General features: G+C 39.5%; 1 protein-coding gene across 3 annotated transcripts in view; it reads right to left on the bottom strand.

The window, feature by feature from the left end:
• Nucleotides 1-15,243, bottom strand: part of Fatp1 (Fatty acid transport protein 1) — a 182,092-nt gene that overhangs the window by 35,098 nt on the left and 131,751 nt on the right. For all 3 annotated transcript variants that reach the window (XR_013002229.1, XM_076381414.1, XM_076381296.1), the window contains exon 10: nucleotides 11,963-12,155. Coding sequence is in view for 2 of the 3 variants with exons in the window: in XM_076381414.1 (XP_076237529.1) it covers nucleotides 11,963-12,155 (193 nt within the window). In the remaining variant the exon portion in view is untranslated. The remainder of the gene's footprint in view (nucleotides 1-11,962; nucleotides 12,156-15,243) is intronic.

Here is a 15,243-nt window from a genome sequence, read left to right as displayed (position 1 = left end):
GAACCGTCTTTCACAGATGACTAAATTTAGTTTTTTAAAGTAAAATCATTGTTTTTTGCTTTAAAAGTTATCACTTCCAGAAGTATTAAAATTTTTTAAAACCCGTTCGTTACATTTTAATTGATATACCAGGTGTTGTATTATCGCGTGTTTAGTAAGAAAATAGTACGTATATTTGAAAATCAACAAAAATAGATTTCTTTAAATAGCACTTACAAGGAAACTACCCGAAGTGATAATCTCCGATTTTGATGCAACTTTGTAGGTTGGTAGAGAAGCCAAAAATATTCGGCACGTATTTTTTTTATTTAGGCTATATTCGATGTTAAAGGGGTGAAAACAGTCCCCAAAGTCGGGGGTGGAAAACATATTTGGTCTCCTATCTCGAAAACTATTAGCTATAGAAAAAAAGTGTAAATTGGGCGATTACGTATTTTTTAGCAACGAATCCATTTGCATAAATAGTTTTTAAAAATACCTATTTGTTTAAACAATATATTGGAAAATTTCATATTTTTGTTAATTTTTCAGGTAAAATGTTAATCGATTTTCTCGCAAATTTATGTGTAGATACTATATATAAAAATGCAAGATACGGATATTTTGGAATTTTGAATTTTTGCCTTATAAACAAAATAATTACATTCACAGTTTATCCGTGTTTTCTGTGAAAACGAATTATTCCAGGAAAATTATATATTTGTATGATGTTTTCACCATTATCTTGTAATATATGTTGTAAAGATTTCATTAAAACGTTAGAAACCAATGCACAGCTGATGATGATCAGCGCGAGCGCGGCAAAAAACTGTGGCTGAAGCAAAAATTATAAACTTATTTGCACTGCTGTTTACGTTAGCTTGAAAGGTTCCTATTATTTCTTGAATTGTTCAGATTTCTATCGCCGCTGAACTAATCAGGGGGTCGGAGCAAGTAACTGTCATAAAAAGGATAGAAGGCTTAAAGCGTCAGTTATCTGTAACACGCTCAAGACCTTAAACCTACAAGTATGAGGGCAATTGGATCATAATCAAAGGCTAAATTTGTTTGGGCCTAATATCGATTACGTTTGTAAAAATCTCTGAGGAGGACTGATTTCATTTTGGGATTTTTCAATATGAGCGATGCTATTTCCTAGCTTGTTTCTTTCTCATTTATGAAGGTGGAAGGCCCAAATTACTCACTACGCCCTCCCTACTTCAACCATTTTTGATGTATAAAGTATACACTATGAATCCCTTTTTCACATTTCCTTATTGGACTACTTTTAATGAACTATTTACAACATATGTTACTACATAATGGTGAAAACATCATACAAATACATAATTTTCCTGGAATAATTCGTTTCAGGGCTCGTTTCCACAGAAAACACGGATAAACTGTGAATGTAATTATTTTGTTTATAAGGCAAAAATTCCAAATTCCAAAATATCCGTATCTTGCATTTTTATATATAGTACCTACACATAAATTTGCGAGAAAATCGATTAACATTTTACCTGAAAAATTAACAAAAATATGACATTTTTCAATATATTGTTTAAACAAATAGGTATTTTTAAAAATTATTTATGCAGATGGATTCGTTGCTGAAAAATACATAATAGCCCAATTTACACTTTTTTTCTATATCTAATAGTTTTCGAGATAGGAGGCCAAATATGTTTTCCACCCCCGATTTTGGGGGCTGTTTTCACCCCTTTAACATAGAATATAGCCGATATAAAAAAATATGTGTCGCATATTTTTGGCTTCTCTAGCAACCTACAAAGTTGCATCAAAATCGGAGATTATCACTTCGGGTAGTTCCCTTGTTAGTACAACGCGTTGTTCTGTGCGCGTTTTCTATCACACAAGATACTTAAACTCACACTTCGCACGCCGACTTAACTTTATTCAAATAGTTAAAGTTTGATAGTGGATTGTATAAATTGTGATGGAGTGCCTTAAAGTATCAGTTATACACTATATTGTATTCAGTAACTTGTTGATTTAGTCGTGATGAATATTTCATTCCGCTGCTCTGTCTTGCTATTTATCTGTTACGCTGAGGCTTACAAATTAAGCGTGAACGCTAATTCACTATTAGGAAAAAGAGAGGGCAACAAGAAGACGGTGTCTAAAATTAGTGGGGTGGAAAATTGTTTGTCAAAAATGGAAAATTCCGACCTTTCCCAATGGTCATCCCGAAATTCCGATCGCCTCCCCGAATGACACACGCAGGTTGTGCTACTAATGCCTATAGCGTGTGATAAACCCAAGGAGCACCTCGACTTTGAATGAACATATGGAAAACAAAAATTATGACTAGGCTCCAAAATTCTGTACAACGTGTTGAATAGATAATAAAAACTAAAATTTTAGTAAGTACAGTTCTCTTTGTTTGTCCTGAAAAAGACAGACGTTTCTTGTTCTATTCATCCAGGGGGTAAAAAGGGAGTAGTTCTTGGTGGTTTCCTGGAAGGTACGTAGTTTCCCTCGTCAGCGTCTTGGACGTCTGAAACAAAAAGTCTGTGGATCTGCACCGATTAGCGTACGAATAAATCACACTGTTTTTGTATACCCTGACTCCACCCTACGAAAAATCGCGCCTATTAGAAGGAGGAAACAACACCTTGATGCTAAGCACAAGGTAGAGTGGTGGACTGTATTACCGACGCTTCTTCGTAGCGAAGAAACTGTCGAATGACGAGCGCACAGAAGCGATGTGGATTCTTTTCTGCACTGGATGCACCTTATGGCGGATTGCCTCAAATTGCCGTGAGCAGAAAGAATCACTGTTACTAACAGAGCTAATTCCGGTGGTTGATAACGACAGCTTAACTCACAAGTCCCATTGAAGCTAAAAGAAGTTATCCAAAAGGAGTGGCCGGATTGTAAACGTCATTTGTATCGGTTAATAGCTCCATATTGAACATTTCGTGATGAACTGCTGTATGTCTCGTCTACTAAATCCGTTGTCGGTTAGCATATATGATCTACCGACGGTGTATCCTCGGTAGGAGATTCCGTTGCGTCAATAACAGATACGACAAAAATAACGTATGACTTTTCGATTATTACAGTCAAATTCGACTGTTTGGCTGACATTTTGGCACATTAATGCACTTTTGGAATCGATGATCTCACCTTGATTCCCTGAGATTGCTATTCGTTTTAGGATCACTCAGCGACAATTCTTCGGTTCACCACTGATTAGCGGTGTATGCACCAGACAACATCAACGTGAGCTACTTGTATACTCCATTGCCAGAGCTCTACCACCTTGTCCAGTAATACCCCCGTGTGATGAATAAATACACACGTGTATGATGAACAAAGAGTCGTAGAATGTTGGTGAGATAAGTGGTCATTATCAGCCACCGGGCCTAGTTCTACTAATAACCATGGTTTTCACTAACCTTTGTATGCTTGCCAATCAACGTCTCTTCGCTACGAGGAAGAGTCAGTAGTATAATCCACTACTTTGCCTTGCGCATAGCAGCGAGGCAGTGCCCCCCCCCCCCCCCCCCCCCCCCCCCACACTAACCAAGACAAGAAGCGCACCCACAACGAGGTTAAACCGCAGTCGACCCCCAGGTCAGACAAACAGAATTGCATTTGTATGTTTCTTTAGTTCAACCCTACTTTCTCTCTAATCCGGATTGTAGTTGAAACGCCTTCATCGATGCTAACACTACCTAAGTCCATTATATTGTTTTATTTTGTACATTGGCAAGCTTATTACAATAATTTTGTGAAGGGAGATATTATATAACTTATATAAATCATAGCAAGTAAGCCTAGCAAGTGAAGTTGTCAGCACTTGTCTGACGTCACTTTCTCTCTGTTCTGGACGCCGCTAGTGTTTGGTAGTCGTGTATGATAAACTGTTGTAACGAGTTCTTTAATTAATCAAGATTCTAATATAACAAAGATGATCTAGTCGCTTATGCCATAAATCAAACACTTGTACTATATCACTAGCACATGCATTCGATTCTGCAATCTCAACAAATTCAATTTCAACTATATTGATGTGTTATGTACAAGTGTGTTTCTGAACAGCACGGCATAACGTTAAAGAGTGATTCTAAACACCAAAATAAGACGAAAATCAAGAATAACGATTTCGCATTTGAGGCCCACGAATAGTAGAATAATGTAACGTATTACTGCACCCGAACCTTCGAAATTTTTACTGAACAGTTTAGATAATTCAACCACTGCATTGCTCGATCTTTTAAATTTTGTTTATAAAGATTTCGTTTATTTAATACGCGGTACCGTCTGTGGAGGTGACTGGAAATCGGGAGTGGGTATAATTGACACCAGAATCCTAAACGAAACTTGGTTTTATTGACCGCCATACCGGCTCGCGACACCCGCATGACAGTTCTCACTGTTCTGTTCGTTCTCTCTCTGGCAATACCCCAGTCGAACCCTTCTTACACTGTCACACGCGCTCACGCATTCCCAACACTCATTCTTTTTCTCTCTCACGGATTCGCTCTCAATCTAAACTAGACACTCGTACCCTTACACGACACTCGATGCGCTCTTCCAAACATCCCGTCGAAATCATACACCACGCTAACAGTCGCTCATTCACTCAGTCGCATTCCAATCTTAACCTAAACATTTTGCAAGGACGTGGCGCCAGCTTGTCGCCGCCACACGTCTATAACGCCAAACTACATCAGAGCAGTTCCAATCGAATAACTCACACGAATGCAATCATGTCTGATATCAGAGTTGTCAAGAGCGTATGAACAATGCAGTCGTAGGATTTTCTAAACTGTTTAGTAAAAATTTCGAATTTTTAATACATTATATCATCTGTAACGCTTAACTGCAACCGAACATCCAACTGTACAATACAGATGATTGAGATTGAGAAATTTTTATTGGCAGAATATATGGGACTCATTTAGGCTATTTTTAAAAAATTTAACCAAAGTTAAAGATTTTCAATAAGTAGCAATAAGTGCTCTTTGGGTCCCTTGCTTGTTGGCGTCGAGCGCACGTTGGTTTATGGCTCAGCAATCGAAGATTTATGGCTTTGGCACAAAACATTTAACTTTGTTATTATGGGCGTTATCATTATAAGAATGATACAGACGAATTTTTTCTGTAGAGCTGATTAACATGATAGGAAAGTCGATGTAAATCGCATCATTTTTAATGATGTTAGATTACAATTATGTAAATCATTCTTTATAGATAATTACTTTATAAATCGTTCAAATTTGATCCTATTACGTGTCATTTTCATCGGAAAAGCATAAGGAATCGATTGATAGTACTTTTGTCAAAACTTGGGAAGAAATGTAAAATTGCATACTTTGGACTGCAAAGGCTTATTGCAAATTTTAATTTATATAACTGCATTGTTTCTTAAGCTTCGCGTTCTTGCTGCGGTGGTTCCTCAGAGATCAGTTAACCCCTGCGGTAAGAAGGATGTTCCGGGCGCATATAACTGTTACGATTTGGATGTAGTTATGCGTTACATTAGAAACGATGAAGGTAATCACTATATATAGAATACATAAAGGTGTAAATGTAAAGGATAAAATGAATGAAGGTGATCTAACGACGATCCGGATTAGGGAGAAAGGCGCGTTAAACCAAATAAACGTACACAAGTAATTCTCTTTGTCTGTCCTGGAAAGGGCAGACGTTTATTTAATAAAATCTCAAAGGAGGGCTGAAAAGGATTCTTCCTGAGGTGTGCGCTCCTGTGGTCAGCGTCATTGACGTCTAGAATAAATAATTGACAGATCCGCACCGATCAACGTACGAATAATTCGCACTTGTTCTTGAGTAATGTGACTCCAGGCTTCGAAACACGTTTACGTGGAGGAGGAAACAATACCTCGCTGCTAAGCGCAAGGTAGATTAGTGGACTGTATTACCGACGCTTTTTCGTAATGAAGAAACTGTTGGTTGACGAGCATACTTATTAGGGATTGCCTCGAACGAATCATATTAAGAGCTATAATTCCTGAGCAGAAAGAGTCACGGTTATTAGTAGAACTAGTTCCGGTAACTGATAACGGCAGCTTATCTCACCGACACTTTACGACTCTGCTTACACGTCACACGTGTGCATCTATTCGTCACGCGGGGATTGCTTCTATAGCTCGTATAACGGAAGAGTATGTAACTAGCTCACGTTTACGTGATCTGGTGAAGACGAATAGCAATCTCAAGGAATCAGAGATCACTGATTACAAAAGTGCATTAATTCGCCAAAATGTCACTGTTATTGCGAGGTACTTCGACTGTCGTATGTACAATATGTGGTATGCTAACAGTTTGAATAGACCAGGTAGCGAGACACAGAGAAATCAGTGATATAATAACATCTCGAAGTCTTTCGAAGATTAAGAAGTCAAACTGCTCTTAGTGAAGTGTTACCTCAAACGTCTGTTCGCTGACTGCTGAAAGACTGACAGGTGTATTTTCGTGAAAACGCGGAACACTGATTGGCCGCTACGTGGCGCTTGCTGTCTTTTCATATCTCTTTTCTTTTTATGTTACAACTTCTGTCTCTCTCAGGATCTGACGTCACAATTCGACGTCAAGCCAGCAATTCGAACAGCTGATATCGGTCGTGCTTACCCAGTCGAATTTGACTGTAATAACCTAAAAGAGTCATACGCCGTTTTGGCCGTGTCTGTTATTGAATCTCCTGTAGGCTAATCGATAACGGTTTTTACAGACGAGACAAGGGCTCGATATAGCTTCACTTTCATATACTATTATCAAGGATAATTAACGATATCATTAATTTCTAGAATTTCATGGCACCAAAATAGTCGGCAGTTATTACACTATTCAAATGATGTACTATATTTTTTCTGTAATAGTTTAAAAGGCAGTTAAATTTTGAACCTTAGTCTCGTCCGCGAGAAATGCAGTCCGTTAGCATACGTGACCGACCGAAGGTCGCCTTCGGAAAGAGATTCAGTTGCGCTGACAACAAACTCGATATATTCGAATTATGACTCGTTTTTCAGCTGATACAGTTGCAGTTCGAACAGGTGAGCGATTGCGATCAGCTGCTTGAATCTCAGACCCGATATCGAGTGGGGATATCGAAGCCTGACAGAGAGAGAGAGAGAGTAAAATCGAAACATTAGACACAGACAGAAAATGATACGCGAGCGCCGCGTAGCGAATTTTCGGGTGCTCCACGCTTTTCGCGGAGCGTCTCGGGCTCGCAAGTCGGAGTCAGTCTTGCACTGATCCTGTGCTGCCAGACTGAGGACGCAAATCTTGAGAATTACCCCCTCCACTACGCATACTAACGCACGGGGCGCGTATCCGTGAGCTCGGCGCTTCGGACAGTTTCGGGCAGCTTCGGGAGGTCGAGAGAGAAGGTGGATCGTGATACGCACTCTCTCATTCTTTGAAATGTTTACATCCCAATCGCTAGCAAGCGGCAAGCGGCACGCACCTTGCGCGAGCTTTCCGATTGCCTGGATATTTTCAGTGTCCAACTTAGAAAAGTATTCTAATGAAAAAAAATTTCAAAAATTTTTTCTGCAGAAAAACTCATTTTAAGACCCCCTGATTACGTTTTAACTAATAAAAAGAGAGCTTGTTTTTAAAAACCGCATATGTTTATTAACCGAATTGCATTCAAACGACTGAATGAATTTCAATGAAACTTTATATCTAAATTTTATATTCACATCTCAAGATCTTATTAGATTTAGAGCAAAATCGATGCATGGATTATTGTTGGAATGGGTAAAGGGATTGTTTTCTTAAAGCAGTAAAAGGGGCGGAGATCCTGGCAGGGACCGAAAGCGACAACCGTAGTCAGTCCGAGAGAATTAGACAACCAGTGCGGATCGCAAAGCTTCCAGCATTCTCCTTCTCATACAATATTCTTTTTAAACATAACGATTACTAATTATACTGATCCACGAATACACTGCGTGTATAGATTAAGAAGGAATAATCACATAATAAACAGTGTGTTATACGTGTGTGTTTTATTTTCTTAACCTTTAAGAAAGAAATTTCTAACAATTATGATACTTACCTCTTATAATTATATTTATATTACACATATATTTTTTACTATTAGGTGAGAAGATAAAGATTTTCATTTGTAAAGTTAACGTAACGCGATTTAGTCTGGAAAACACTGCTCTTATCGTATTCACCCTTTCTAGTTCAGAATTAATTGCACTTCAAAATTCAAGATTATCACAAAATAAATACTCTGATACTGAAAATTCGTCAAATGTAATAGACTAAGAGTCCACTCTTGACCAGTAACGTGCACGTTGTCACAACCTTCAATATAAAATATTTATATTGGTAATTATTTAAAATAAGAGCCTCCTCACCGATTTCTTTGAATCTTTTTTATATCATGTATCTTGATACGTGGATTAATTTTTCTAAATGAAATAATTGTCGCTCTCTTCTCGTTTTCGAGATAAAAATTTTTATATGCTTGAAAATTATGGTGGCAGGCCGAGGGTAGGTAGCAAAAAGGGAGTTTGAGTTGGGTTAGAGCTAGGGCCAGTGAAAGATATGTTTCGAGTTGGTTAGAGCTAGGGCCAGGAAAAAAGATATTTCGGGTTGGTTAGAGCTAGGGCCAGGAAAAGAGATATTTCGAGCTGGTTAGAGCTAGGACCGGGAAAAGAGATATTTGGAGTTGGTTAGAGCTAGGATCGGGAAAAGAGATACTTTGAGTTGTGTTACGTCCCCGTAACTTTTGACAGTAGTTACTAGAGCCTATATGTATATATATATATATATATATATATATATATATATATACAATTTTATTTCCGGTTCGGTTCCAAAAGGTCTTAACGGAAACATTCTCGCGTGACCGAATTCGAATTCTTTCGTGGCCCTAGCTCTAACCCAACTCAAAGTATTTCTTTGCCCGGTCCTAGCTGTAACCAACCTAGCTCTAAACAAGCAGTGTGTTCCAGACTAAATCGCGTTACGTTAACTTTACAAATGAAAATCTTTATCTTCCCACCTAATAGTAAAAAATATATGTGTAATATAAATATAATTATAAGAGGTAAGTATCATAATCCATGCATCGATTTTGCTCTAAATCTAATAAGATCTTGAGATGTGAATATAAAATTTAGATATAAAGTTTCATTGAAATTCATTCAGTCGTTTGAATGCAATTGGGTTAAGAAACATATGCGGTTTTTAAAAAAAAGCTCTTTTTTTATTAGTTAAAACGTAATCAGGGGGTCTTAAAATGAGTTTTTCTACAGAAAAAAATTTTCGAAATTTTTTTTCATTAGAATACTTTTCTAAGTTGGAAACTGAAAATATCCAGGCAATCGGAAAGCTCGCGCAGGGTGCGTGCCGCTTGCCGCTTGCTAGCGATTGGGATTTAAAGATTTCAAAGAATGAGAGAGTGCGCATCACGATCCACCTTCTCTCTCGACCTCTCGAAGCTGCCCGAAGTTGTCCGAAGCTGTTCGAAGCTGCCCGAAGTGCCGAGCTCACGGATACGCGGCCCGTGCGTTAGTATGCGTAGTGGAGGGGGTAATTCTCAAGATTTGCGTCCTCAGTCTGGCAGCACAGCACTGATCGCTCTGTAGGTCGGAAGGTATCAGCAATTATAGAAAAGTCCGCTGAGTTAGGAAACTTGGGCACAAAATTCCCTGGCTCGTGACGCCTTCTTTGCTGTATCTGTTTCACTGCAACTCGTGCAATTGCTCGGTTCGACTATCAGGTAAAATACGCGCGATAGAGCAACAATTGTTCAGTGACACGTTATTGCAGGCGATTAATTGAACTCTTGGAATCGGCGGTTACCCCGATTCCCTGAGTTTGTTATTCGTCCGAGGAGCAACCATGAACCACTGCTTGGTTAAGCCTTGATAATTGGCAATAAAACAGGGAGGGTTACCGTAAGTGCGGCACCTTTGCGTTACCCGCGATCTATCACCCGTTTAGCAGCAGCTCGTGTGTGACGAATAGATGCACATGTTGTGGTGAACGGTGAGTGGTAGAGCCTCTGGCCATTATCAGCTGCCAAGGCTAGCAGCAGCTAGTTATAGTGTGTCTCAAGCTCGCGAATCTCAGCGTACAGCCGAGATTCGTACGAGGCAAGCCTTCTTGGAAGGCAGGTTAAACAAAGAAAAGGAGGTCCCTACACTCTGTACACTCGCCGACCGACGCTTTTTTCAGTGCGAAGAATCGTCGGTAATACAGTCCACTGCACTACTTTAGCGTTATAGCAATTAGATCCCTGTTAGATCCCTGCGTTCAGCGATTCTAACAGTAATATAGGTTTGATGTTGAAATTTTGAAGTAATGTTTTCTTTGAAGTGAATCATTTGTTATGTTTGTCATCTATAATTAACACGTAATACATATAGTTACCCTTAAAGGTAAAAAATTTTTAAAAGAACGTGTCGTATCATTTGAGTTGTGACGTTATGCATAGCACGGTCCCCAAGTTAGCGAATCTAATAAAAAGAAGGACTGTACGGCACCCTTGCGAAACACCTGCCGAGAGACGTCTCCTGGAGGAAAATACTGTGAATTCGAATTGCCACTAATTTCAGCTGACTCCTTGCCGACCGCGCACAACGTTTTAGGACCGTAATAAGAATCTGAGGGATCCTCAGGTCGCGCAGGTTCCGTATTCAGGCGTCGTATCAAGTTCTTCACCCGCGGAGTTAGGGAACTTGTCGCTTCCGTGGAGGACCAAAGGAGCCAGGAAAAATCGGTCAAACAGGATCCCAAGTATAGTCCCGTGGCGCTGGCCTCCTGGAGAGGCTCAAAAGGCGAGGATGAAGGCGAGCTCGGAGGTCGTTGCCTAGGTGGCAGGAACAGTAGGAAGTGCTAGGGAAACCTTCACGGTACTGAGAAATATGAATCGTCACCGGAGAGAAGCAACTTACTCCGAAAGCCCCGCTTCTCGCATACGCACTTGGGTCATATCGAGTACGCCGAGGGGTTGCCGCCGATGGAGGGACGTGTCGCGAATCAGGGAGGGGGGCGAGAGCGAACTTTAGGATAACTGAGAGCGAGAGTTGAAGATAACCTGCATACTTAGATTAAGCTACACAGATTACCTTGGTCTTGATTTTCGAACACGGAGTGGCATAGTGCTACGCATGATTTGGGTTTCCTCCAGGGGTATCTCAAGTGTTTTCGTAATTAGTCGCTTCTATCGTTATCAGCGTTAATCCGGCGTCATTACGATCGACACAGTCATTGTAATGGGCAAGTCTACATGTGCCGATTGTCGCAGATGCGTGCAATAGCGAATTGCCGACAATCTGCAGTTATATTTCCGTGCCGTGCGATACCGCACGGCTCAACAATTAGTGTAATAAACACTTGTGGCAGATACGCACAGTTTCGTTCTTGCCTTACCGTAAAGGCTAACATTCTCCCAGCGTTTCCGACCCAGACCTATCCTCCCCAACAGGCGAGCCACTTCTCCTCCCGTTCCTGCGCTAAAAATGGTCGTGAGTTTCCGAATCTTTCGTTAATTGGCACAAGAAGTACATGGCACCCACATTCAAACAACAGTTCCTTTCGCCGAGCGACTCGCAGGGCGGACACAGCGAAGTTATCACGCATCCCTGCTTCGAGCACACGGCAGGCAGCTCGATGCGGGGACATAGCGTGATAGAATATATAACAAAATAAATACTGCTTTCAATTCCTTAACACTTTTACTGCTACTGACGCATAGAGTGCGTTACGTTCATTTTTTATCAAATGTTCATTAGTGTCCTGTCGTCATATACCAAAGAAGAACATTATGCGTAAACAAAGATATTTTAAGTTAAATTTTAATAGCAACGAAAATATTAACAATAACAAATCATTTCATAACCCCTACTCTGTACTAGCCGTAGTATATCGCTTTTAACTATAATATGCTGTTTAACAATAATACCTACACCAAATACATGAACAATGAAATTCATTACAGTACAAGAAATTAATGACTTACCAATATTAGCGTTTCCTTCTGTTGCTCCGTAAAACTCAGCAACTTGTGGAATGCCAAATCGCTCTATAAATTCAGGCCATATCTGTGGTCGCAAGCCATTCCCAAACATTACTCTAATGTTATGTTGTTTGTCCTCAGGTTTTGAAGGTACAGCCAGAATGTATCGACACATTTCACCAATATATTGACCAACCTAAAATTAAATTATGTGAATTTTTTCGCATTTTTCTTAACGTTTTCTTAACCATTTAAAATGTTTTAATTTAACTTTGTGGTTACTACCTCTATTATTAAAAAATCATTAGTAAGAAAAACTTGTTCATATATTAAATTCAAATTGATTTACCATGTTACATCTTCCTTATTTGCGATATTTAAGCATGGTTGAACAATAATTGAATGGTTAACTTTAAACATCAAAATAAAACGATAATTAGGGATAACAAAAGAAACTTCATTTCATAGTAACATAGTTACCGACGCTTACGGATTAGCGACTTAGTAGCACTGTGACGTTGCGTATAGCGCCGTCCCCGTTTTGGCAAATTAGGAGAACTTTGTGATAAGAAGGGCCGTATGGCCCTCTTGTGGAACACATGCCGAGGGACGCCTCCTGGAGGGAAATATCGTGAATTTGAACCGTCGCTAATTTCGGATGCCTCCGTGCCGAGCGCGCACGACGTTTCAGGGCCATAGAGGAAACCTGAGGACCCTGTGGCCGTCCCCGGCCCTTAGCCCTGCAGTTTCCGGATTCAGGCGCCGTATCTACACCAGATGGTACAAGGGCCTTCCACTCTCGGAGTTCAGGGACTTGCCGCCTCCGTGGAGGACTAAAGAGCCGAAGGAAAATCTGCCCACAGCGAGTTAAGGGATGATCCCGGGGGGCTACCCTTCTACAATGGCTCAAGAGGAAGGCGAGGGTGGAGGCGAATCCGAAGATCGTTGCTGAGGCGGCAGAGGGGCCACAGGAAGTCCCGGGACAGTCTCCATGATGCGAAGGAATACGGATCGTCGGCGGAGAGGAGCGACCTGCCTAAGCGCAATTCGGGGTTCCTCCAGGGCGTCTCCTATATCGCGGTATTGTGTATTTTGTCTACTGTATCGCTTATTCCGGTGTCACTACGACCGACACGAATTTTGTAACGGGCGAGTCCGCGCGTACCGAGATTCTTAGAACGCGTGTTTGTTACTATTACCGACCACCTATGTATTTTTCCTTTACCGTGCCGTCTGCACAGTCCAATATTTTGTACAATAAACACCTGTGGAAGATACTCGCCATTTCATATTTGCCTTACCATGAAAACTAGATTCCTCTGCGCGTCCGAACCACGACCGTTCCTCTTCCGCCGAGCTAGTCGAGGTTTTCCGCCGTACCTGCACTGCAAGGGTCGCGTATCGTTGTCGATTTTCATTGACTTTCTGTCGAGCGACTTGCAGGGCGGATACGTCAAAGTTATCAGGCTATCCTGCCTCGAGCTCACAACAACTCGACGCAGGAAAAGCTCTCGTCCCACACCGCATTGATAAAAATTAGCCTGATAGCACACGTGAGATTGCATACCGCCGCCCCTAATAGTGCGTTCACATCATGCATAAGATATATCAGAAAATATGGAAGATTTTCGCATGGCAAATTCTAGATACAAAAACGATGAAAAAAGTTTATATGCTCATATAGAGTGTTTCCTTCAACTGAAAATTGGGGGAATATCTCGTAAACAGCTAACGTACTAAAAAAATGTCCTTATAAAAATTGTATGGTATAAAGGGGAACATAATGTAGTGTAAATGACTTTTTGCAGATAGAGTAGAAAGAGACATTCTAAAATCAAATTATTTTTTTAAATCAAACATATTTTTCTTATTTATTACACGATGGCATTTACTGAAACCAATTGAACGAGATGCCATATGTGGTGAAAGAAATCATAGTTCAACAATTATTTTTTCAAAATGTTTTTAATTACAAATAATAATTATGAATAATCGATTTTTTTTTAATATCCGTTAACTGTTATCGATAAGAGAAATTTATTTCGGTCGCTCATTGCAGTTATCGATGAGAGAAATACATTTCGATTGCTTATGAGTCATGACTATTGTCGATGAAGTAAATTCATTTCAGTCACTCGTAACAGTTATCCATAAGGAATAATTTTTTTTTATTGCATTTCACCAACCAAATTATGATTATTTATTATTATTTTGTAACGTGTACAGAGTATATATAATGTGAAACAGTATGGATACTATGTAGGAGTGTGTAAATAGTAAAGGATTAGTATGCAAGTATGAACCCAGCTATAAGACGTAGTCGCGAGTATACTGCATCGCACGCGCTGCACCGCAATAGTATCACAAAATTTTGTTACTCAAAGAAAGGTCCACGCCTATTGGTCGGGCCTAGCTTCGTCCTTTCCTACAAAAAGAGCTCAGAAGTGACAAAAATAGTAAAACGACTACGACCACGGCACTGGATATACTACAGGTCTGAGAATCTGTAGTCCGAACGACTACAGTACTCTAACGTAGCAACTATACTCGATACAAGTTGGTTTTAAGGCCATGGAGATAACTCACTGCTATTTAGTCGAGACTAAAAGAATCCGAACCTACGAGAAAGTCGGTACCTTCAGCATAGACTTAATAAAAGGAATCCATACTTTAGTGGAACGATACGTTTTCTTTGCTAGGCTAATGGTATCATAATCCCTTGAGCCTTCACGACCGCGACTCATAGTCAAATAAAATCTACATCTTACAATTTCTATTATTATTTACATATTAACGGGATATGCTTTTCAATATAGAAAAAATAAATAAAACCTTTTCATGAAATTTTCTTTGTATTCTATTTATCCTACGACTCTATTAATTTTTTGTATACTAAAGATATAATTCTGATAATAAATAAATAACAATAAATAATAATAACTTGGTTGCTAACATGTAACTGAAAAACTTGTACTTCCTCAATAAATGTTATAATTAAAATGGATGTACTAACTTTAAAAGTTTCATGAATTCAATAAACATTTATTACATGGTGTCAGAAATGCAGAAAGAACACAGTGAGTGTATTTTTTATTAATTGATCCATAGTTAAAATGGCAGAGACAGATCAGAGAAATGCGCAGAGAGAAAAACATAACCTATTTCTACAGTCGAGCAACCACGTGGTAGATAGAAATATAATAAAATCTTTTGAATTTTCGCAAGTGAATTTATGTGCGGGATGGAAAAGTTGGAAGACACAATTCAAAATACACTCAACAAAA

Source organism: Calliopsis andreniformis, chromosome 1 (assembly GCF_051401765.1).
Source record: "Calliopsis andreniformis isolate RMS-2024a chromosome 1, iyCalAndr_principal, whole genome shotgun sequence".
NCBI lineage: Eukaryota > Metazoa > Arthropoda > Insecta > Hymenoptera > Andrenidae > Calliopsis > Calliopsis andreniformis.
The sequence above is the reverse complement of the archived record's forward strand: the minus strand, read 5'-3'. Positions and strand labels throughout refer to the sequence as shown.